The 24,798-nt window shown below is 40.9% G+C and overlaps 1 protein-coding gene and 1 long non-coding RNA gene across 2 annotated transcripts; both read left to right on the forward strand.

The window, feature by feature from the left end:
• The first annotated feature begins 1,063 nt into the window (after window positions 1-1,063).
• ADIRF (adipogenesis regulatory factor) lies at window positions 1,064-8,692 on the forward strand. Its single transcript, XM_089507900.1, has 3 exons — window positions 1,064-1,382; window positions 5,058-5,120; window positions 7,682-8,692. Exons 1-3 carry the CDS (start codon window positions 1,322-1,324, stop codon window positions 7,786-7,788), a joined length of 231 nt encoding a protein of 76 aa, XP_089364026.1. The 5' UTR covers window positions 1,064-1,321; the 3' UTR covers window positions 7,789-8,692.
• A 13,301-nt stretch (window positions 8,693-21,993) lies between these two features.
• LOC149318868 (uncharacterized) lies at window positions 21,994-24,210 on the forward strand. Its single transcript, XR_016280109.1, has 3 exons — window positions 21,994-22,219; window positions 23,587-23,649; window positions 23,950-24,210. It is a non-coding gene; the product is annotated as an uncharacterized LOC149318868 (long non-coding RNA).
• The last annotated feature ends 588 nt before the right edge of the window (window positions 24,211-24,798 follow it).

The following is a 24,798-nucleotide window of genomic DNA, read 5'->3' on the forward strand; positions in this document are numbered from 1 at the left end:
GTGTATGTGTGTGTAGGATTCTGCTGTAAGTAATAGGATTTTATCATTTCTTAACAGAACCAGTGTGATGTAGTAGTGTGTTGGATTAAGGCTCCAGAGACCACAGTTTGAATCTCACATGGAAACCCACTGTGTGATCTTGGACATGTTCCAACTTCCAGGTTTAGAGGAAGGCAATGGCAAACCTCATCTGAAGAAATCTTGCCAAGAAACCCCTGTGATAAGGTCTTTGCTTTTTAACATATTATTTATATGGCAGAAGGGGCTTTTAATGTGGCTGTATTTTTTACTGTATTTTAATTGTGTATTATATGGTTTTAACTTTATGTTCTTTAACCAAACTGTTGTTTAATTTTTTTTTAAAAAAATGTAAAGTACTTTTGAAATGTTACCGCTTTTTTTTAAGCTGCCTTGGATCCTGTACAAAGAGAAAAGAGGGGGGTCACCATAAATCAGAATGGACTTGAGAGCACATAAGCAAGAACCACTGCTGTCCAACAATGTCTGCAGGACCACCCTTTCCTCACCCCTGGCCTATAGATGCTCATTATCATAAAATAAAATAAATCCAAACATCCTAGTCAGTGACTAGAATAGCCCCCTGGTTGTTGTTGCAACTCCAGCAAATCCACATTGTTGTCTATGCTGGCCAGGGTTGATGACATTTGCAGTCCAACAATATCGAGAAGGCTGCATAATTCCAACCCTAGGACTAGAATGTTGGGTTATTTTCTTGTTGAGTTTTGAGTTGTCAATTGCTTTTGGTACATTGTGTGGGAACATTGCATACACAGTGAAGTGATAGTGTTGATGAACCTAGTAAGTATCCTAACAGAGCACAGAGCCTGCATATTTTGATGATGCAGTTTGAGGGCCTGATCTAGTGTGCTTCGACATGCTGATGGATCAGAATGGATTTTTTAAAAAATCTCTAAAACAAAACAAAAACAGGTTCATATATATATAACCAAAGGTGCATTTTGTTGCCCCAGGCTGGCATGCAAGGTGTTTGCTCAGTTATTTTCCATTCAAAAATTATCCAGAAATAATTTGATGTAGTGCCAGTGATGTAGAAAGGACATACTAACTGAAATACACCCTCTATCTGAGAAAGGTAAAAAATTGAAATGTCAGTGCACAAGCTTCAAATTCTGCCCATTAAGCTCCAAAAGTAAGCCATCTAGGTACTCCACCCATTGAAAATATTTGCCAGGTGTGCATCGGGAAAGGCCCTTGGCACATGTATAAAATCTAGCACAGAATGTGTAGAGAGTGCCCACTGACTTGACTGGCGTAAGGACCGAAGCTGTTGGAAGCAACCATGTCTAGCAAGGACGTTCAAGGCTTTGCTCAGCAAGCACAGCGCACAGTGCAGGATGCTGGTAAGAAACATTTCAGATATTTTCTCCTTTTGGTTTCACATTAAAAGTCCAGTTAAGAGTTTGTTTCTCAGGGCTTGTTGATACATTCATGAGTATCAGGCTTTTCTTGCTTTGTATCAGCTGAAGCTGCATAGGGTAGTTTTGTGAAATGGAATGTATACCTAAGAATATGAATTAGCCAAAGACATTATGCCATCGAGTCAAAGGACAGAATAGATCCCACCATTCCAGATTGCCTGCCTGCTGGACTAGCAGTTGATTCTTACTTTGATGTTGGCTGTAGCACAGGATCCTTCAGCACAACTGAGGGTAACACAGTAGCTGAAGGCCTGCAGAACAGATTATCTGGCACATATACTTCATCTTCTAATAATTTGGCACTGCTCTATAGTCTTTATCTGCCATCTGAGGCACCTCCTTCATTCATCTTAATGACAGAGTTCATCCCACAGATATATCCTGCAAGCTGAAAGTGAGCATGTCAGATGAAGACTATGTAGAGAACTCTCTCACAATGAGATTTTTATATACCAGGAGCCTTGGAAAAAAGAGTGGGAGAAATACAAGGATCGAAACTATCTCCCCATGCCAAGCCTACTGCATTCAGTTTATCCAAAGACAGTGTTGCTAGTATATATCAGTATAGAAAGGGATCTTGCAGCTTTCTTGAGACTGAATCGTCATCTACACTGCAGAAATAATGCAGTTTGACACCACTTTAACTGCCATGACTCACTGCTATGGTTTGTTGTTTTCTGGGGTACCAGAACTTCTAACAAAGAAGGCTAAATATCTAACAAAACGACAAATTCTAAAATTCTCTAGCATTAAGCCATGGCAGTTGAAGTGGTGTCAAACTGCATTATTTCTACAGTGCAGACAAGTCCTGGGAGAAAGAGTTTGCAGCAGTTTGTGTGTGAAAGAGTGTGTGTGCGTTGTGTATCTTCAGGTTGTTTCTGACTTATGCCTATCCTTAGGCAAGTCTATTATGGGGTTTTCTTGCAAGATTTGTCCAGAGGAGGTTTGCAATTGCCTTCCACTTAAGGCTGAGAGCATATTGCCTGCCCAAGATCACCCAGTGGGTTTCATCACTGAGTGGGGAATTGACAGCCTGGTCTCCAGGGTGACTGTCCAACACTCAAATCATTATGCCGTGCTGGCTCTCAGTCTGATGAAGCAGACTGAGGGGCTATACAGATGGGCGGCATGTTTGGAGGGAGCAAAAAGAAGCTGCCCCAAGCAGCTCCCTGGAAGCGGTTTCCTAAGCACTGCAGGGCGACGTTATGAGGCTCTTTCCATGCTGTGCTGTTTGGGCACTGCTCCAGAAGTGCATCATCATGGCATATGCTATTAGAAAGGTGCACGCTAAAATGGTGCCCAGGCGCTGGTGTAAGGGCTTTGAGCATGCAGATGTGCACAGGCCAGCACAAACTGCCGGTCTGTATAGCCCTTGAGTCCACAGTGTACACAGAGTCCCTGAGTCCATACTGACTTCACTGCCATAGAATGTGATGATGGACAACAGCTGAGATGGCTTTGAAAGGACTTCAGATGCATTCATAGATGACTGGGATTTCATTATTTAAAAGTAGAGTTGAGGGCCATCATGAGTAGAGGTAGCTTGCCACTGAATACCAGTTGCTGGGAAGCAACAGTGAAAGAGGACTGTTGTACTCATATCTTGCCCACCAATTTCTCAAGAGTCAGCTGGTTGGCCAGGATGGGACAGAATGCTGGACTAGATAGGCATTTGGTTATTAAGCTTTCCTCCTGTTTTTCTGGCAATCAAAGCAACTCGATTGCCAAGTGAAGATCCCGCCACCTATCTTGAGTGGTCTTGAGTTGGAATGGTCAAGATATAACAACAAAGGTTAGAAATGTCTTTTTTTTTTTCAGGACCACAGCTCCAAGAATTCCCTAGCCCTCACAACCAGTGGTCATGCTGGCTGGAGGGTCTGAGAGTTGTAGTCCTTTCCCAAGCCTTAAGAAGGCATTTATGTGGCCTATGGAGAAACAATATGGTTTCCTTTCCAGGAGCATGTTGAACTACCTCTTTTTCCAATCTGGCTCAAGCCCTCCCTCACTCTTATTTGGAACAGAGGCTGTCATGTAATCTGAATCCAAGAAACACTAGAATGCTCCAGGATTGTTTTCAGATGCTTAATAATGTGTCATGTGGAGAGTCTGTTTCAGTGTTACCATGTATTCATTAGGGCAGTGGGACGAAATAGCCATTGCTGTTGCTGGCTTAGATAGATCATGCTCTTTTCTGTAGAGAGGTTTAATCGAGAGTGGTCAGCGTGTGGCTGCTGAAATGCTGTAGTCAGTCCTTGCCAAACTAGCCACTGGTGGGGAATCTGGGGGGGGGGGGTAGTCTAGCAACATGGAAGACTACCCTTCAGTCTAGTGGCTCCGATGTCAGTGTGGGAATAAATCCACGTTTGGGTTTAGACTAAATTTTAAAGCAACTGAACTGATTTTGAGGATAGGGTTCAAAACCTTGGGAAATGGTTTTAAACTTCAGATTAAATTCAAAGTGGATTCACCACCCTGATGACCTCAGAGCCACCACCTACTACTGACAAACCATTTGCCTACCCTGGATTTTAATGATACTCTTTTGTGCTCACCCTAGTGCTCAAAAAGTCACTGCCTTTCCACCAGAAAAAGAGGGAGGGGGACATCTATCTTGAAAAACATTTCAATTCATATCCTTAAATGCCTCATCTATCTGTTAGGTTACCAAAACTCAGTCAGGTGCTATGATAAGAAAGATGCTATTTTTCATATTGTATGGACATACTCAGCACTCTCTCAAAGAACATCTTGTTAGTGTCAGTTGATGTGTGGCTGATAACATTATCATTTCAAACTACAATTTCCCCAGGTACTTTAAAATAATGGCCTGAGCATGTGACTCTACAATCTGATCATGACACTGCTCTGAATGATAGTGTGCCGTGGAGTTTATTGAGCCTTCTGGTGTCCCTGGTCACAGATAGCAGCCTGGATGCATCATGGGATTGAGATAACAAAGGGGTTTTCAGGTACTCATCAGCTCAGTTGAATACAAGGGACAGAGTGGAACCTCAATTGCTTTCTTATTCCAGATTAAATATACAGGACCCACTTCGTTGTGATCTGGCAGGGGAACCTTACATTTCCCCCCTGCAGTCAATCCTCCCCTTTAAATTCACTTCTCCTAATCTAGGAGAAGTGCACACTGTCTCTGGTATTACTGAGCTAAAAAGAGGGTGAACTTCCATTGACATAAATGGAAAGCTTTTTCTTGTATAGTCCACACATGGAGAGCAGTCAAACTCAGCCTGGACATGCATGTTTACTGTGGATTAAGAAAGAAAATTGGGCCCACATGCCCACTATGTATTTTAAGTAACATGCAGTTCAGCCAAGAAGTACCTGACAATCCTTTTGCTTTCCCAGCCTGAGTCCCATGCATTCAGTCAGCACAACCAGATGGTTCACCTAGCAAACCATCATTGACCACTGATGGATGATGTGATCAGCATAGTTACACTTGTTTTAAGCTTATCTGAGTCAGTTTGTACAGGCCTGATCTACTGTTTTCATATTACTTACATTGTCATACTGTATTTCTGATTTTCTGTGCCCATGTCTTAAGACTAACAAACCTTGTCTTTTTCCTGATTTCAGCAACCAACCTGGGAAAGGCTACCCAGCAAGGTGTGAACCAAGTTGCGGAGGCAGGTCAGAAAGGTATGAGAGAAATAAGATAAGGTTCACAGTAGACATGTGTAGTGAACAAGGCATGCTGTTTAAGTTCAATTAGGCAGAAATCAATCTCTGGTTGCCTCCCTGCCATTGCCTCCTCCAGATGTGTTGATCTACAAGCCCCATCATCTCCAACTAGTAACCTTTTTTTTAGAGGTTGTAGTCCAACACATCAGGTGGGTACTGGGTTGGGGAAAGCAAATCTAACAAAACAGTCTCTGCCTGTTTGATTTGTAATGTTTGCCCGTTGCTTGGTGTAGAAGAGATACTTGGGCAAGTCATGCCTCATGGGGAGAGCACATGAAAAATCTCAGATGGAGAATAAGACTGGCTGACAGCTGTGCCAGAAACCCCAGAGATACAGGAGATTATCACATGGGGAAAAGGACATGCTTCTCCCATCCTTGCCCTATCTTTATTATGTGACCACATGAAGAACTTTCATATGGTGTTGTGCTTATCTGGTCATTATCCCAACATTGAAGTGCAATTGACTGCAATTGCACAAAAAACCTTCTGGCGACATTATGCCGATCTCGTCATTGTCCCATCAGTGAGGTGGAATTGTCCCATTATCATAAATACTAATGACAGGATAATTCCACTTTGCTGACAGGATAACCACTGGATAAGCACGATGTGTATGATGTTCTTTCACGCGATTGTGATAAGAATGGGATAAGGACAAGAGAGTGATCTGGTTTGCTCCCATCCCCAAACCGTCCCCCGTCTGATAATCTCCACAGTCCCAATCAGACAGCTGGTCTAGATAGACCAATGAACTGGCTTAGCATGACAGCCTAGTGTATATTCTTGAACTGGTACAAATCAGAAAATGAGCAGCAGTCAAAAACCAAACAATCAAAATGCTATAAAGGAACACAACAGCAAAACATGGGAACTACATTGCAGAATTAAAAAATCATGATACACAATCCCCAGGCCACAAAAATACTGGCAGAACACTGACAAAACCCAAAATTACATATACAGATATGGAAAAGAGAAATATCCAAACAATACCAAAATATGTTCAGTATGTGGGATACATCATGCTGCCATGCTAAACTAACAAACTGTACTCAAAATCGATGATGTAGGCAGAGTAAACAGGACTTTTAGATAGTTTGTCTGTGTTCTGTCAGTGTTTTTTGTATTTATTTAGGGTTTCCAGGCTCTGAGCTTGAGCTATGACTCTACTCAGCAGCAACATTTTCCCCAGCAAAACTGAGCAACAAGAGACAGCTTTCCAGGGTTCTTATGCATAGCAGAATCTTCCTATGTTCCAGAGTTCCTTTATTCTTTTTTAGAACAATGTTGCTTAGGAAGACAACTAACAAAAAAAACCCTATGGTTAGGTTTTTTTGTGTGTGTGGTCATGATTACACTCAAAAGAAATGTAGCTGGCTGTCTTGGTAGGAACAGAAGAGAGGGCCTTCTTGGTGGCTTCTCTCTGGCTTTGGAACACCATCCTAGGGAGGCTAAGATGACTCCGTCATTGTTGTCCTTCTGTTGATGTTGCATGCCTTCAAGTCATTTCTGACTTATGGTGACCCTAAGGCAAACCTGTAATGGGTCTTTCTTGGCAGGAATTGTTCAGAAGAGGTCTGCCATTACCTTCCCCTGAGGCTGAGAAAGTGTGGGTTGCCCAAGATCACCCAGTGGGTTTCATGGCCAAGCTGGGAATCTGGTCACCAGAGTTGTAGTTCAGCTCTCAAACCATTACGCCATGCTGGCTCCCTATGTTTTGCCCATGTCCTTCCATAGGCAAGTTGAAACTATTCTGATCCAAAATGGTTTAATGAAATGATTGCAAGGGGTTTTAATAGTGTAAAAGTTTACTGGTTTTCATTTTTGATCTTTTTTAATGGATTTATTTTAAATGGTTTTAATTTTATAGATAGTTTAATTTCATTTTAATAATAACTTTCTGTATGTTTTCTGTATGTTTTTGAATGCTATTTTCTCTTGATATTTGTAAGCTTCCTTGAGTCCTAGTTTTGGGAGAAAGACAAAATAAGAGTTAATTGATGAAGACGACAATGATGATGATCCTGAGAAGAGGGATAAGGCCTAGGGAAATCCCAGATGCACTCACTCCTGCCTTGAAAGGACAGTGCAATCCTTAGCTATCTACACTGCAGAATTAATGCAGTTTGACAGCATTTTATTTGCCATGGCTCAATGCTATGGAATTCTGGAATTTATTGTTTTGTGAAATATTTAGCTTCTCTGTCAGAGATCCCTTGTGCTACAACAAACTACAAATCCCAGGATTCCATTGGATGGAGCTGTGACAGTTACAGCAGTATCAATCTACGTTAACTCTGCAGTGTGGCAGCAGCCTGAGTGGAAAGTAGTCATGGCAGGATACTAGGAACCAATATAGCCTGTAAAAATTGCAAGCTCTAACTTTTGTGGGATCTGATAGAGATATCATGTGGTAGATGTATATAGCATTAAACGATGGTCCTGAAGGAAACTAGCAATAAGTAACAGAATTTTGAGCAACATTGCATTATAATAATCTGCCTTGCCTTTTACAGTTGTAGACCAGACCTGCAAGATGGTTCAAGATGGTGTTGATAAAGCTACTGGACAAGCAGCAAATGCAGTATCTGGCCTTGAGAAAAAAATTGGACTGAAAAAATGAGGATGACTAACCCAATAGCTAGAGCCGAGGAAGATATCTGAGCAAACTCACATTTTCCTCTTCGATTTTTATCATAATTATTATCTTTTACATGGAATATATTCTTCTTCTATGTTCATTTTGTCAATGGGTATTTTGAAAAGAAAAGAAAAAGAGCTGCAAGCAACCATCAGAAGATAAAGCTCCTTAAAATTTGGACAACCTACCAAACATATGAGGGACCCTTTGTACTCGCAAATATGGTGGAGCTTTCCGAATTATCATCTCATTTGTGTAACAATAATGGCTGCAGAAACATGTCCGTCGCCTTTCGTAAAAATTATTTTATCATCCTCCCCACCTTCTTCTTTATCTGTTTATGTACAGATGAGACATCACCTTAAAGCAGAGGTGGGAATCATGTGGCCTTCCAGACGGATGTTGTTGGATGACAAGTCCCAGCATGACCTCATCACTGCATGTACTGTCTAAGGCTACTGGGACTTGCAGTCCAACAATATCTGGAGGGTGGCATGATGACATTAGAGTCAGCCAATGGAGAAACTACAGCCATTTCCCAAAATTCTCCTATGCTAATGTGCCAATCTTTGAGATTTGAACAATTATATTGATGGTGCCAGGCTGCCCTCTTTGCGTGCAACTTCCACATGTTGTTAAATCCCAATGGCTTTAGAGGTTTGTGTTTTGTTTGTGAGCAGATGGTTTTCTTTTGTTGACTGTCTGGAAATTAATGTTAAATCTGCAGGGATTTAATGCTGCTGCAATTGGAATGATTCCCAATTGTGACCATTTCAAAACGGCAGAAGTTGTTGGAAGCATGCAGCATGCCAGGGCCGCTCTGTATTGTTATCTGTCTCCTATCGAAATAGTTTCAACCAACAAAGAAACCACAGCACTAGCCCAGATGCATAATTGTTAATGCAGAAATACTATGGGCTGTGATAGCTTGCATATCTTTCTGTTTCTCATTTGAATATCTTTCTGTTTCTCATTTGAATATAATTAAATAAAAGATACATGGAAATTGAAAATGTTCGAGTGGCTGCAAATGCTGTTTTTAATGACATTCTTTCCTATTCCATCAGACATTTAGAAATTGACTGTGGGAAGCTTTTAATGGGGTGTTGTTTTGTTGACTTTTTATATCCTGCTCTTTAATGAATTTTAGAAGGTTTTCGTTTTATATATATATTTAAAACCACACACACACACACACACACACACACACACACACATATATATATATATGCGCACACACCCTCCATAAATATATCTTATTGTTATGTGCCTTCAATTTGTTTCTGACTAATTGTGACCCTTCAGAGATACTATCACACACACACACACACACACACACACACACACATATTGCAAGACTGGTGCAGAGTGGGTTTTCCTTTTCATCTCTCTGAGGGTGAGAGAGTGTGGCTAGCCTAGAGTTATCCAGTGGGTTTCCATGACTGAGCAGGGATTCAAATGCTGATCTCTCTGAGTTCTAGTCCAACACTCATTACACCATGCTATCTCTCTCTCTCTCTCTCTATCTATCTATCTATCTCATTAAATACATTCTTAAAACCAATACAGATTAAAAACAAAAGTACCACATAGAGAGAGAGAGAGAGAGAGAGCTCTTGCATTTGAGTGTGTGAATGTGTATCCGTATTTTTGTATGGCTTTAATCTGTACTTAGTAATTTATAAACCAGCTTGAGTCCCAAGACTTGTTAAATATGAATGAAACTGCCGGAGCCACCCTGCCCCTATTTGCACTACTTTTATTGTAGAGCAGGGCTGGGGAACTTCATGTCCTGGGACCAAACCCATCTGTCCTACCCTGCACTACACAACCAGTCTGCTTTCCTCATGACACACTCACTTGTTTTCCTAATTTCTGTATGGGTCCTCACCTCATTGTAAAAATTTAAAACACTTGTCTTAAGGCTTCATGGCAAGCAGCACGAGCTTTAAACTAAAATATGCTGATATTTTCAGTGCCAGCCTTTTGCATTTTGCCTCACTCACTAATAGAGCAGAGCCACTGAGAACTTATCTGAAATTCAATTGGGTCTTGTTTAAGGAGAGAAATCCAAACACAAGAGGCAGCAAAGGCAGTTCTATCCATGGAAGCAGGAGATAATTTCGGACAGGTAATGGAGAGCCACAGTTATAAACTTATTATCCATTTATACCGTTCAGAGTTGCGTTGGAACAGCAATCCTCTGGGTAACGTTCAAAATGAAACCAGTTTAATATCAAAATTCTAATAAAATAACCAATAAAACAGCAAATAAAACTTTAAAAGAACTTAACTAACAGTCTCCTGCAGTTTCTCTTTCCAGCCACAGAGTGGAGTGCAAGAATATTCGATTCTCACTAAAATCTTTGTAACATTTTTGGTCCTCCAAAACAGGAGAAGAAGTTGCAATTCTATACATGTTCATGAGAGGCATTGCAAAAAAGGATAGTTCTATTATTACAATGCATATCCTAAAAGGGGGCTGTAGTCACAATTGCTGCTTCTTATAGCCACACTCTTCCTCCTGGTACCAAAGCAGCTACAAAGCAGCCCCCCACAAGCCCAGAATTGGCCCTGGGATTAGGATATCCACACATACACATATATACCACAAAACAGAGGAAATGATTGACCAGAAAAGAGGACGAACGAGGCCAGGTTTTTACATGTATTTCCACCACTTAATTGAGATGAACAGATGCACATGTACAAGGAATTGCTCTAATTTAAAGAAAAATGCAAGACATCTCCCCATGATGAGGATGAAACTTCATGATGAGGTGACCTGTTTGATTTTCCAGTCTACTATCCAGGTGCTGATTGTGGATGGGCAACTTGCAAGACCTGAACTCTTTTTATAAACCAAATCTGGTCTAGACAGCCATGCAAATATACTATCAGCCTTTCCTCACCCCAGTTCTGCCATGTTATGGTTGTTCTGAAACGGCATTTTGCAAGGAGATAACTTGGTACCTCTTTCCACAACATCCCCTAAGGTTCTAGTGTCTCGCCAGCACTTATCACCTTGCGGATTCCAGCCTCTATGCCCTAATTTACAAGCCCTACACCATTTTGTAAAACAAGCCATGCAGGCTCTTGTTCAACATATTTCTAGACCATTACTGAAGTTCATCCTCCCCTACATTTGATACAAATGCATATGGATGTGTGCAGTGCCTGTATGTACATTGCAAGGGGATGATTATCTTGAGCATATGCAGCATGGAGATGACTATCATTCTCCACAATTTCAAAATAAAAAATTCAAAACTTTTAAAAGGTGTTTATGTGTGTTTTCTAAGGGTGAATACTGCTTGGGCAAAATATTCCTTGTTCTTTTCTATCACTGTACCTCATTGGTTCCATCTAAAGGGTTGGATATGCCCAATAGACACATGTGTATGCATGTGCCTTCAAGATTCCTGTCAAATTTCATAGTGTTTTTTAAGGCAAAGAATACTCACAGTACTCAGAATATGCAGTTCCTTCCTCTGAAATATATCCTATAGCACCTGGTATTCATTGGCAGTCTCCCATCCAAGTACTAACTACAGCTGACCTTACTTAGCTTCCAAGGATCTGGTGCATTTAGACTATTTAGATCCTACACTTAGATGCAAGGAAATGTCTTGTTATAAATATTTTCAAGCATATGAATATTTCTATAATATTTTCAAGTTAAATGTTTACCATTTAACTTCATTTTCTCCCCATGGTAAGGTGCTTACAGGCTGAGTCTGGTCTCTCTGGAACAGCAAGACCCAACACCTCTTCCCTGCCATCTCGGCAATTGGGCCCTGCGTGTGTTTTCAGCCTAAACTAGATGTCAACAACTAGGGACCTTTTACACCACACAGTTATAGCACTATGATTCCACTTTACCTGCCATGCCTCCATGGCACCAGAGGAGCTCTCTGGTCAAGAATTCTAAAAGCTCCTCCTGTAAAGAGCAAACCTAGGATTCCAGATAGGGTTGCCATAATTGTCCACTTTTACCAGGGACAAAATGTGGAACAAATTCAAGACCAAACTGTAGGACAACTGCAGGACAAAACTCAGCCCAAAATGTAGGACATTGAAGAAAAATGGTGGACCTTAAATGTCCTACATTTTGAGCTGAGTTTTGTCCTGCAGTTGCCCTACAGTTTGGTCTTGAATTTGTCCTACATTTTGTCCCTGGTAAAAGTGGACAATTATGGCAGCCCTAATTCCAGAGGATGTTGCCATGTCAATTAAAGTGGAGTCATAATGCTATAATTGTATGAAAGGGTCCTAGGATGCCTGATTAATCTGGCAAACCCAGTAAGCTAACAGTAAGAAGGGCATGGATGAGCAGCACCCAGGGATGGCGTACGTCCTTTTGAGTTGAATTGAAAAAGAAGATGCTCGCTCCACCCCCATCCCCTATCTAAGTACAAAAAACAACTGGACTGCTGTTGAATCTGACTTAAACACTGATAATGGAGCAGCTTCTTCCATTGCATCCAACAGACTTACTTAAGGCCAGGGGTGCAAGACAGACTGCAAAGCTCCATCCCCTGGCATCTGCCTCAGGCAGCTAATGGGAACGTTGGTCATGAAAGTGTTTGTGATAAGGAACCTTGGCAACAGGACTATGTTAAGCCCAGATGGCTTTCATTTGTCACTACTCACTTCTTAGTCAAAGTAATCTGGGGGTGGCAGTGGTATTATCAGTTCCTATGTGTTCAGATTTACTTTAAATATTCCCCCAGCAATCTGTTCCCCAGCCTTTTAAGAGAAGCTGTTGAATAAAAACCCCTTCACCATATCTGGCAAAGAGATATCCATTGGTTTTCTACGTTGTTTGGGATTTTCCATTCATTTTCTATATAAATGAAGTATAAGTATTTAAAAGCCCAGTTTGGATTGCTTATTTGGTTTTGGTAGTGGAGTCTCCTTCCTTGGAGGTCTTTAAGCAGAGGCTGGATGGCCATCTGTTGGGGATGCTTTGATTGAGAGTTCCTGCATGGCAGGGGGTTGGACTGGATGGCCCTTGCGATCTCTTCCAACTCTATGATTCTATGATTCTATGGTCTTTGCCACAGACTTGATGCCCATTTGATTGTCTGGTTTTTGTTTTGTTTTTTCAGAGTTTTTTTCCTCATTTTATTCAGGGCTTCTTCTGTCCAGTAGGAATGGAAATACTTGCTCTGCACGATATCCTTGCCTCGTAACTTTGCACATCTGCTTTTAGCCTGTCCAGCAAGATAGTCTGTGGCCCAAAACACACTGACGAAATAATCCAGTTTGCGACCGTTTTAATTGCCCTGGCCCAGTGCTAGGGCATCCTGGGAATTGTAGTTTTGTGAGACATTCGGCCTTCTTGTCAGAGAGGTCTAGTGCCACAGTAAAGTACAGTTCCCAGAATTCCCTAGCACCGAGCCAGGGCCGTTAAAGCAGTCTCACTGAATTATTTCTGCATTGTATTTTGGACCTAAAAGCAAATGGGAGTTTTGATTGGAAGAGATGCAAGACAAACTGGAGATACAGGATGAGGACTACCAGAATCCTTTGTGGCTAACATAATATGTCCAAATTCCAGAGAAAAGAAGATGGCACCAATAGAAGCTTTCCTTCTGAGGTTGATAGCTTGGGAGAGAGAAGAAATTCATTTGGTTTTCCTTTTAATATCTAACTTATACTTACAACCAACATACAATCCAAAGTGTAATTATTCATTTAAGATTTACACTTTTCCAAAATTTTCCAATGCAGTTCTTTGGTCAAAAATGTGTGCACAGTGTGTTCCAGATTAGTATATTAGGAGAAAGTGCACATAAAAATGTTTATATTCATATATATATATATATATTTAAAAAGTTAAAATGTATTCCTTTGGGAAAACCACTTGCAAGAATTTGCATATTATGCAAAATTGTATAGAAAAATGCATTCATCAGGTGCAACATGCCCAAAAATGCATATATTTTTCAGGTGAAGATACAAACAATTTTATCAAAGTTTGGGACAAACCAAATTTAAGATTCAAAACCTAAGAGAATGAAACCGAAATGGACATATTTGTCCCATTCCTACTGAGAGCAGCTTCAGAGATGGAAATGACTGTTTTATTATTATTATGCTCATACTGCATGGGGTTAGCTGCGTCATTTTTTACATTAATTATTACACTTAAATATTATTTTATTTTTATTTTTAAAAGAGGAGACAAATTAGCTTTTTGTGGGTTTTTCGGGCTCTGAGGCCGTGTTCTAGAAGAGTTTATTCCTGGACACAAATTCCTTACATGAAATTATTGCAATGTGTTGCTTGTCTCTGAGCAATGGGTCCAGATGCTGGCATATTAAAACTAGTACAAACTATTGAAGCAGACCTCTTGGAGCGGATTAACATTACAGGACCCCGTGTCCCACTTCCTCTTGACAGCATCCTAACCCAGACTAATTTCCTCCCAGCAGATTTTTCTCAGACTCAATTTGGGTCAGTCCTTGTCTGCTTTTGTGCAGAAGAAGAAACACTGGCAGGAGACCCTCTTTTCATTACTGTGGCAAGCACACTAAGTTCAAAGAAACTAGGCTTGGCAACAGTCTTTTAAACTATTGAAGGCCCTGTCACACACCAAATCTGGCAACAATATTTCATCTCCCAGCATCAATAGTGACCTATTACTCTTCTTACCTGTTGAATGTTTCTAGCCTGTTATAGCTGCTATATTCCTCTCCACAATATGCAAATATTGATGCATTGACTTTCATTTGATGCCTGCATAACATGACAGAGGCTTACTATAAATCTTCCTTCCTTCCTTCCTTCCTTCCTTCCTTCCTTCCTTCCTTCCTTTTTCCTCACCCCCCCCCCCTTTTGACAATTTGCAAGTTTGGTTTAAATTCGAATGTACTTTAAATCACGTTTAACTCCCATTTTCCCACAGGATCTCCCTTAATGTGATAAAGGCCTGAGTGTGTATTCCTTAAATATATGTTTACTGTGCCTTGCTGCAAACTGGGCTGGCATTAACCCTTCTGAATAGGTATTAAACTACCTATTCTAGACAGTTGTTTATTTTCAGTTCACAGCACTGGTTTCATTGCCTAACACTGACGCCTCCAATTTCAGGATGCAAACTCTGTCAATGTAGGCAAGACAGCAACTGTGGGGGGCTACATTTATTCCAGATGTTTTCAGAGCAACTGAATGCTGTGATTTAAGGCTTCCCAATATTTAAGAAGTTTCACTGAAAGCAAAAGGGAGCTGAAGCTATGCTCACTTCCTCTTCCAAATCTGCCAGCAGTCCTACACAAAGTTACCCTCTGGCCTCTGGTAAACTTGGATTAACTCAAATCTGAGTAGTAATTACTTATGGGTAGGTATATCTAGGAATTACTATTAAGGCTTGAGTTCAACAAGTTTACTACCAGGTAACTGGATTTGGGAGAGTAGCTTTAGAGCTTCAGAGTGTGTCCAGAGAGCCAGTGTGATTGAGTGGGCTGGTTTGAGTGTTGGACTAGGATACTGGGAGACCAGGGTCCGAATCCTCATTCAGCTATAGCAGTGATGGTGAACCTTTTACAGACCGAGTGCCCAAACTGCAACCCAGACCCCTCTTATTTATTGCAAAGTGCCACATCCCTCTGGCTTTCTAGTAAGAAACTCTGTGCTAGGGCGACAGCATGTGTGCCCACAGAGAGGGCTCTGAGTGCCACCTCTGGCACGCGTGCCATAGGTTCGCCATCACTGAGCTATAGAGACCTACTGGGAGATTTTTGGCAAGTGACACTCTCTCAGGATCAGAGGAAGGCAAGGACAAATCCTGTCAGAACAATTTCTGCCAAGAAAAGTCCATGCTGGTTTGCTGTAGGATTACCATAAGTCAGAAAATGACTTAAAGTCACACAAAAACATAGCAACAAAGTTATGTCTAGGCTTGAACAGTAAATGTAGGTTAAACGTTGCAGACCATCCAAAATTTCAAGGGTGGAAACTGAAACATAAGTGGTCAAGAAACATCAACATGTTCTTAAGATTGTGAAGGGAAGAACACACAAGCTGGGCGAGGCTGCAGCACTTTGATTTCACCTAAGTCTACAAATTTTCCACTTAAGAAAACATGCAGGGACAGTTGTGTTAGCCATTTAGGATTTTTGTTCAAATTTTCAATTTGTTTAACATGTTTTAATGATATTTGTACCCTGAGATCTTCCCATATAGAATGGGTATAACTATTTCAACAACAACAACAATAACAACCATTTCTCCTCCTCTTCTCTCTGGTGTGTTGACTGCAAACTATTTTTGAACTCTGAACTCAATCTGGAGCAACGGAAGTCAGCTGGGGACAAGGGGGAAAAGTGGGCGATAAGAAGTGAGACACTGGGACATTTTAAAAGCAGCTGTAAAAGTGGGATAACAGAGGAGTTTATCACACGGGATGAATGTCTCTTTATTTCGATTGAAAAGAAAGTGGGGCCAGAATGCATTCACGTGAATTCGCTAGTTCAGCGAATTTACGTGAATTCAAATTGCGTTAGAACTGACTTCCCATTGCCCAGAAATAGCTTGCCATTGCCCGAAATTGCATGAGATAGTCTATCATGCAATAACACGAAACCCCATGATTGCATTTGGACTGACTTCCCATTGCCCAAAATTGTGTGTGGTAGTCTATCACGCAATAACGTTAAACCTCATGGTTGCGTTCGGATTGCCATTGGATTATACTTCTAATTTCCCTTGTCTGATAACATCCAGAGAATTAGGTGGGACTGTCCCTGCCAAACCAGGACAATTTGGGTATATGATGTTGCCTTGTAGGATACAGGGTATCTCTACTCCCTTCCCCTTTTAAAATGTATTTATGAACTATGCAGTTTGCCTCAGGACATTTTACTAATAACTAGTTGGATTCTATCTTAGAAAGCAAGGAACTGGAACGAGTGAGAGGTTATCTTGCTCATCAAGCTGCTAAGAGTATGAAAAAGACAGTCTGTTGTGGAAAAGATGTGGTATGTTGTCCATCTGGTTAGTACACATACCACACATAACTGTAAAGTGTACTTTTTGACATCTACCTGCATGAAAAACCCTAGCTGCAGAAGAATGAAGGTGGTGCACTCAGAGAGCAAAATGTTTAATGTGCTTGAGATTTCTAGCCTTTATCTAATCCAAAAGATTCCACAAAAGAATAAAGTGATTAAAACAAACAAGCAAGAAAAGGCATGTGACGAAACATGTTTGTAGAACTCACCTAATGTGAAACAAGAAGCCTGGTTAATTTTCATTTACTTATTTTGGTGATACATACCTGTTTTTTCTCCTTGTTCTTTTCTGTGCTTGCTCACATTCTTCACTTTTCTTTTTCTTTCTCTCCCCCCACCCCACCAAGTGAAAGGGATAATGTCCATCGAAATAAAGGAAGGAAAATGGCAGTGGTACAGATCTGAGGTGTGTTGCACCATTGAAGACCAATAGATTAAGATATAAATCTTCCATGCTGGAACTATTTGTTTGGCTTAAGCCCAGTCATTGAGCACCAATCTGCTCAAAAAACAAGAACTGATGGAAGAGGAAGGAAGATGTTCACAATCATGAAGCGCTTTCCACCTCATTCTGTACACGGGAATGGCTATAACTATTGTGTTAGGAAAGCAGGATCTGGAAAAGGGTGCCACATCCGAATATCTGCTTGTTTCTGTCAGCTGTGTTTCCTATTGGCCACAAACCAATGGAGGGTTGAGTGCATAGATTTCAATGGGCTGTCCTCATCCTAAGTAGTAGTCTTTGGATCTTAGTGCTATTACAGCTTGGGATTTATAAAGGTTAAGAGTCAAGCTAACTCAAGCTTATAAGTCTTCTTGGAAGGGAAGGGTGGGGAAGAGAGGTTCAGGAGAGGAAGTGCAGAGATGAAGATCTGTTGCAAGGAAGGCATTCAGAAGTTAGTACGTGCACTAATTGTCAGCAAGATGTTTGGGAAGGTTGATGCTAACATTAACACAAACACAATTAGGCACTTAGTATGTCTAGGTTTCATTTTGTCTTCTTGGGAAATAGGTGATGAACTGGGTGTTACAGAGGTTCCTAATGATATTCTGTCCCTTGACAAAGCCCTTTGAAGGAATTTAGAATCAGGACACAGGTCTACAGAGGAAAAAAGGGACTGATCTCTTCACAGGCAACCTGACAGATTCCTTTCCAATGGACTACTGAGGGGAAAGCTATACTGAGTGGTCACTCTTCCAACCGTAAACTTCATTTGACTGAATTTCCGCTTAAGCCTGTGTAAGCATACAACAAAAGAAAAGGCTTGCAGAGTGGATAACAGTGGATACACTGATTAGTAGCAAGAACTAACAGCTCATACCGATATCACACTAGTTACTGAATTTGCTTCCCTGGGATATAGTCATCATATACCCCACTTTGTTAGCATGTCTGAGTGAACATTTTAAATAAAAAGTCAGAGAGATAGCCTAATTCTAAGTTGAAAAGGTAACCAGTCATGCCTCCCCTTGCCTCTTGTTACCTAGGTCCCTTTCACATGCCAAAATTATAGCAATATAATTACACCTTAGGCCTTATTGCATGAGGCCCCTCTCCCACTACAATTGCATTGTCTGTAAAAATGCAATGCAATTGAGATTGTTGTCTTACCTTGTGCAGCTTTGAACCCATTTCAGGATTACAACGTCCATTAGTGCCCAAACCTTATCACACAGAGACTACCTACCCAGTACCTCCTCCAATATTAGCCCTTTCTCTTTTCACTTGTATAACAATGAAATGTGATAGGGACCATAAGGGCCTACATGGGCTGAGGTGGGGATCCTCTCTCCATTCATCCCTTACCACCTTCAATCATCTCTCTCTGCTTTTGATTCATCCAGATCATCCCCCTTTCCTCAATGGCTATGGCAGCAATGGCTGGGAGGTGGTAACAAGGGCAGCTGGGCCTCCTTCTTCTTCCTTCCCTGGGATGAGCTGGGCAAGTCATTGTTTCTGACAAATGATGGGGACAGGAGAGGGGAAGGAGGGAGGGAGGGGAGAAGAAGAAAAAAAGATTTGAGGGCCTTGATGAAGACCTTGGTGCGGCCCAGTTGGTACTAGTTAGGGTCCATGTTGACCAATTTCATCAGGTGAACCACTGCTTGCTTCTCGTCCCCACGCCAAGACAGCCATGTTTCTCAGGTCAGTATGGCATACCGATGGAGGAATTTTTTTGAAGATTTACCAGTAAGTATACCCGGCTCTTCACACCCAGATGTTCTCCTGAAGGCCTAAGTCAATCAAAAGCCCACTGGGGGTCCTCCTCTGAGGAATCTCCCCTAGCTCCCCTTCTCCTCCCCATGTTTTGCAGTCATGGCATTGTGGAAGGAAGGAAGAAAAGTGTATAATACCCTACACAAAACACACACCGTTTCATGAAATTGCACTCTACCACCCTTTGGGGGTACAGACATTATCTCTACACAAAAAGGGAGAAGTAGAATGTCAAAGCCAAGAACCCCTGCATTATTTCTTGTGTGTCTTTTCCACCCCAATTTTAAAGCAGCACAGGTTTGGATGTGTGTACGTGTGTGAGAGAGAGTGAGATGTTACCAGGCCATGATGTTGAATGGTTGTTGCAACAGTGACTTCAGAAAGGGGCTGGATCTCCCACCCAAAGCACATGCCCCCTGACCATTCACTGATTACTGACAATTGGCATAACAGCACAACTGAAGTTTTGCACTGGAAATCATAGCATGACGGAAGTGGGAAAGAAGCTCAATAATGGATTTTTTTGTGTTAGCAAAAAGGATTGTTTTTTAAAATGGTCACCTACCAGACAACAACAGAATGCAATGACATCATGTGGTAAGAACTGACAGAAGGTGCTATTATTCAGATGCAATAGCAAATTATCTGCCTTATGTGATGAAACCCTTTAACTGTAAGGGCAACATCCCATGGAATCCTGGAATCCCATGGAGTGGTGTTTGGAATTCTCAGCCAGCAATCTCCAGTGCCTCACCAAACTACAAACCCCAGAATTCCATAGGATACAGCCATGACAATTAAAGTGAAATCATAGTGCTATAATTATGGAACGTGAAAGGTCTCTAAGCCAACATGATGTCTGTCCTTCAAGAGAGGATCCAGCAACCCTAGAATATGTCAGCTTAAATCAGAAAGGAGTCTGGTATAAGACAGAGTAGATAAAGAATGGTCTAGAGACCTCACAATCTGTCTTTCTCATACACACCCAGCCATCTTCAGTGCAGAATGAATAGCATCTTTATCATCTCCAGTGTATTGGAGGAAACTACAATTAGTAAGGAAAGAATCTCTCTAGAAGATAGATCAGATCTTTTAGAAAAGATGGTAAGCATAAAACCTCTATTTACTGCTGTGGGAAGAGGAAACCTTGGCAGAATTTCTATTCATGTTGACCCTGGATTACCAGAACCAGGACTTTATGAAGACTGTCTATTGGAGACCCTGCATTTGCCAGTTTGTGGTGGCTTTAAGCTTGGTACAATGCTAAATAAGTACAGCAGTTTAAGTTACTTAGCTCAGTATAGGAACAATCAGGAGCTGTGAGGGTGCAGAAATCCCAGGAACGGACAAAGAATGAAGATCAGTGTGAGAGTCTAAACCAGAAAAGACACAAATCAAGAACACTGGAGTCTGTGGCTTTTTATACTATTTGTACAAGCTGGGCTTGGGTATATTTTCCTTACAATTGGTTGAACAACAGGGGCAACAATAAGGGGACTACTGATGGCCAGCATTAGTAGGGTGGTTTTCTCTGCAGCAAATCTGATCAAGAGATCAGGTTGAATGCCATGGTTGGCTGTAGGTTACCCGGTTGGCTGGGTGTCCTCACACCTATGGTCTGATACATGATCTTTCTTCAGAACTATGGGAAACATCTTACTTATAGATCTGGCTGTTTAGAAATATATTTTTTGCTTCTTGTTCTGTTTACATGATCAGCTGCTGTGCTGATTCATGATGCAGGTGCTTGTTCCATTTCATTTTGCCTAGGCTCTTGGTGGTGGCATCTCTGCTAGTCCTCCATGCTCCATCACATGGGACAATATGTGAGCCTCAAAAGTCTACATGCTTGCAAACACATGACAATATACTTGCAAATACACAAAACTAGGGCATGATATTGCACGAGCCATTGTGGATGCTGTAGCCTGCCAACATTACAAATAGTCTTAAAGTGGTCATTGTTCAGCAAAAGAATTTCAAAGGGAGACTAGAAAGCAAAGAAGGCTGGTTTACAGTTCATTAAAAGACTCAGCTCTATTATCTGTGGTTTGATTCAAGTTAAAAGGGTTTTTTTCTCCATCACAGAACATGTTAATTGACTTACTAATGCCAGAATATTTGCGTTATCGCCAACATAAGACACAATGCATTTGATTAAGTGGACTCAAAGCCTGTGCCAGAGTAAAATGGTTAGGTCTTTGAAGTGCCACAAGGCTCATTGTTCTTGACCTTTTTAGTAAGTATTGCCTGCCCATATCAAACTCTCTTCACTTAAGTGTCCCTCTATAGCAGCGTAGCTGTGGGAGGTTCAGTACACCATGTTAACCGAATGGAATTTGTTCCAGTTTGGAAATGCACATTTCATCAATACTATAATGTGTCTAAGCACATCTTTGTTGTTGTCCTGCACCTTCAAGTAATTTCTGATATATGACTAGCCTAAGGCAAACTTACCATATGTTCTTGGCAAGATTTATTCAAAGGAAATTTGCCATTGGCTTTCTCTCAGGCTGAGAAATGTGTGTATCAGGGACTCAGTAGATGTCAAATTAGCTGCCTTCTGTTTGCATTTCCAGGGATACAGCTAAAAGCAAGTGCACCAAGCCTTTCCCCTCCCTTCCCCTTGGACTTGGTCATTCAGCTTGGTCTCCAGCTCTGCAGCCAGAATTTTACGTTTAAGCCCTAAGAAGATGAGCGATTAGTAATTCTTTATATTGCAATGTCACACCATTATGCCATTGTAGCCGCTGGCTCTTCCAACAGCCAACATGATGGAAATGTTTCATAACAGCAATGGAAGCCACAGCTACACAACAGCTCTTTATTTTGCCATTATGGAAAACTACTTCAGAACTTTTTGTTTTTAAAAGCCAAACCACACCCTTTCCCCTCAGGTGAGGAATACAGTCATTCCAAACATCCCTCGACTGTCTTTCAAGTTCAGAGAAAGTCGCAAAATAAAGTGCGGGTGCTGAAGGGCTTTTCTGGGTGGAAGGAGTTGCCCACTCTATAAAAGCCAACACATTTGGGAGCAGGGGAACAGAGCTGGACTCCATTTAGGAAACGATCAACTGACCAGGAGGGTGGAAGAACATCCACACAGCAGGAAACATGTTCAAAATAGATCTTGCAGAACAAGCGACAAAGCTGGCAGGGAACACTGTACAGGATAAAGGTAAAGCACATTTGGTCTTCTGTCTTTTTCTGATCTTTAAGAACAGCAGCATCACTAGTCTATATATTGGCCTGTTACAGACTGCCAAAATAAAGCTGCTTCGGGTCTCTTTGGAGGTATGCTGTTTAAATGATGCATGCATCCGAAGAATCCGGAAGCTGCACCAAAGCTGCACTCCAGTGCTTAGGAATGGAGTGTGGCTTTGGCGCAACCTCCGGACTCTTAGGACCCGTGCATCGTTTAAATAGCATACCTCCAAAGAGACCCAAAGCAGCTTTATTTTGGCAGTGTGTAACAGACCATTGAGTCTTTTCAGTGCCAGGATCTACTCATACTATACCCATCATAGGGCTTGGTGGGACTGCTAACTTTTTAAACCCGCTTTGGTAGCTGCCTTTTAATAGAAGCTTGCTGTTACTCAGGAGCCTATTATAATTGTCTCTGTGCTACAATGAACAGTTTTGCTTGAAGAAAAACAGTATTCAGTGGCAGAGCACCAGCTTTGCAAGTGGAAGAAGGTCTTGCATCCAATCCCCGGTGTCTCCAGTTAGAGATCAAGCAGGCAGTGAAGTGGCCTTTTTTTTTTTAATGGTTTTAAATTGGATTGTTTGGTTTCTTTAACTTCTGCATTATATATTGTTTTCATTAGATTTCATTTTAACTTACATTGTAAAGCACTTCAGACCCCGTATTGGGAGAAAGGTGGAATGTACATAAATAAAATAAAATACATAAATAAATAAATCGCCACTGACTGGAACCCAGGAGCAGAGCTATCTAAAAGTGTAAGCAACCTGGAGTAGATGTGGTGCTGGCCAGCTATTTGTTAGCTCTACAAGGAACCATGCACTTTACGTCAGAGGATTTTGGTTGGAGCTGCAGCTTGTTAAGACTCTTAGGAAGGACTATGGCAAGAAATACTGCTTATATAATCCTTGTTCTGTATGGATATTCCAATTGCTGTTCTTGTTCTGAATTTAATGTTACTTTAGCAATTATCTTTGGTTGGTTGCTTTTGAAGCTTCTCACAATTCTGGACTATAAATATTCTCAACAAGTAAATAGGTATTTTCAGTAAAGAGTAAAAACAAGATCAAATTATGCAAGAATGAAATTGTAGAATCCTATCAAAATGTAAAACATTTGTACAAATTTGCTCAATTTACAACAGCAATACTTCCTTCACGAATCAAACCATGCAACAAAAATGCCTGTATGACTTATATACAGAATTTTTTTATAGTTATACATATGTTTACTTGTTACCTTTCCAAACACACTTTTAAAGAAAGTGCTATAGAGCATTGCTGAACAGAACTGTATGATTTTTATTTGATTGTTCTTCTGTTTTGTTTTTGTAACTGCAGTTGATTCAGCAGGTCAGGGTATGCAGCAAGTAGCAAGCCAGGTGACAGAAGCTGGTCAGAAAGGTAAAAAAGCATTTTTCTAATAACCCAGGGAATTCTCAGACGTTGCAGCATCTAAGTTACAATAAATATAGGAAACATGGTGCACTTCTTTCCATTCAGGTTGTTTTCCCATTAGAACTGAAAAAGCCACTTGTTTCTCCAAACAATAAAACAAAGATCCACTAGATATAAGGCAGAAAAAGAACTGCGCATTGGCAGTATTTGTACTTTTCCATTTTGTTATGGAGTCCCCAAAGAATCAAACCAATGCAGAGACAGGTTATTGTACTAACTACTAAATACTTTCTTTTTGTTTTAAAGTGGTTGATGAAGTCTGCAGAGGGGCACAAGATGCTGGAGAAAAGGCTACACAATGTGTAACAAACCAGATGAATACCTTCGGTAAAAGCTTTGGTCAGAGTGAAGAAAAGAAGAATGTTTCAATCTAAACCCTTTTCTGATTTTTTCTGTACATTTAAGAGATATAATACAATGCTCAAGATCTTCAATTCACTGGAAATTCTTTTCAGTTGTTTCACATATAATATAGTCTTTGCATCTTTATGAAAATTAAAGCTATGAATCCCATGTTCATTTTGTTGTATTATTTAAAACTAGAAAAACCTCAGTTTAAGACTAACTGCATCAAGAGGATCACATGAGGCTGGCTTCACATAGATCCCTAGCAGTTAAGGCATTGTGCAGGCACACATACAACTTTCGACTGTATAGGCAAGTCACACATGTACACAGGCCATAACAAATAAAAAATGTGACTTCACACAATTGTGAAAGCAGATGTGCAAATGCTCATGTCACAGACAACATTCTATATGCATGGTGGCACTTCTTCATCCAAGTGTGAAAAGCCTGTGTGAAAGCCTCAGAAGACTTCATTTCATGACAATGTGGGAATATTTCCATATTTAGAGAACAACTTTCAGTTTCTACTCCAGTTCCTTGAACTACAGGTTTAATGGTATCAGACAACTATGGAATTGAGAGAATATGCAGTGGTTTTCAGCAGAAAAGGGACAAGAAGTAAAACAATGAGCAGGGGGGAAAGGCAAGGAAGAAACCCAACATTTATCAAAAGGGAGAGTTTGAAGACTGAAGAAAGCATTCCTAAATGCATATTCCCCAGGTGGTAACTAATCCACCAAACTATGA

The sequence above is a fragment of the Sceloporus occidentalis genome, unplaced genomic scaffold (genome assembly GCF_023333645.1).
Source record: "Sceloporus occidentalis isolate IW3139 unplaced genomic scaffold, rSceOcc1.0.p SCAF_2, whole genome shotgun sequence".
Taxonomy (NCBI): Eukaryota; Metazoa; Chordata; class Lepidosauria; order Squamata; family Phrynosomatidae; genus Sceloporus; species Sceloporus occidentalis.

Coding starts and splice junctions, on each gene's coding strand:
- ADIRF (XM_089507900.1), top strand. CDS start 1,322: ATGTCTAGCAAGGACGTTCAAGGCTTTGCTCAGCAAGCACAGCGCACA. Junction 1,383..5,057: donor GCGCACAGTGCAGGATGCTG/GTAAGAAACATT, acceptor TCCTGATTTCAG/CAACCAACCTGGGAAAGGCT. Junction 5,121..7,681: donor TGCGGAGGCAGGTCAGAAAG/GTATGAGAGAAA, acceptor TGCCTTTTACAG/TTGTAGACCAGACCTGCAAG.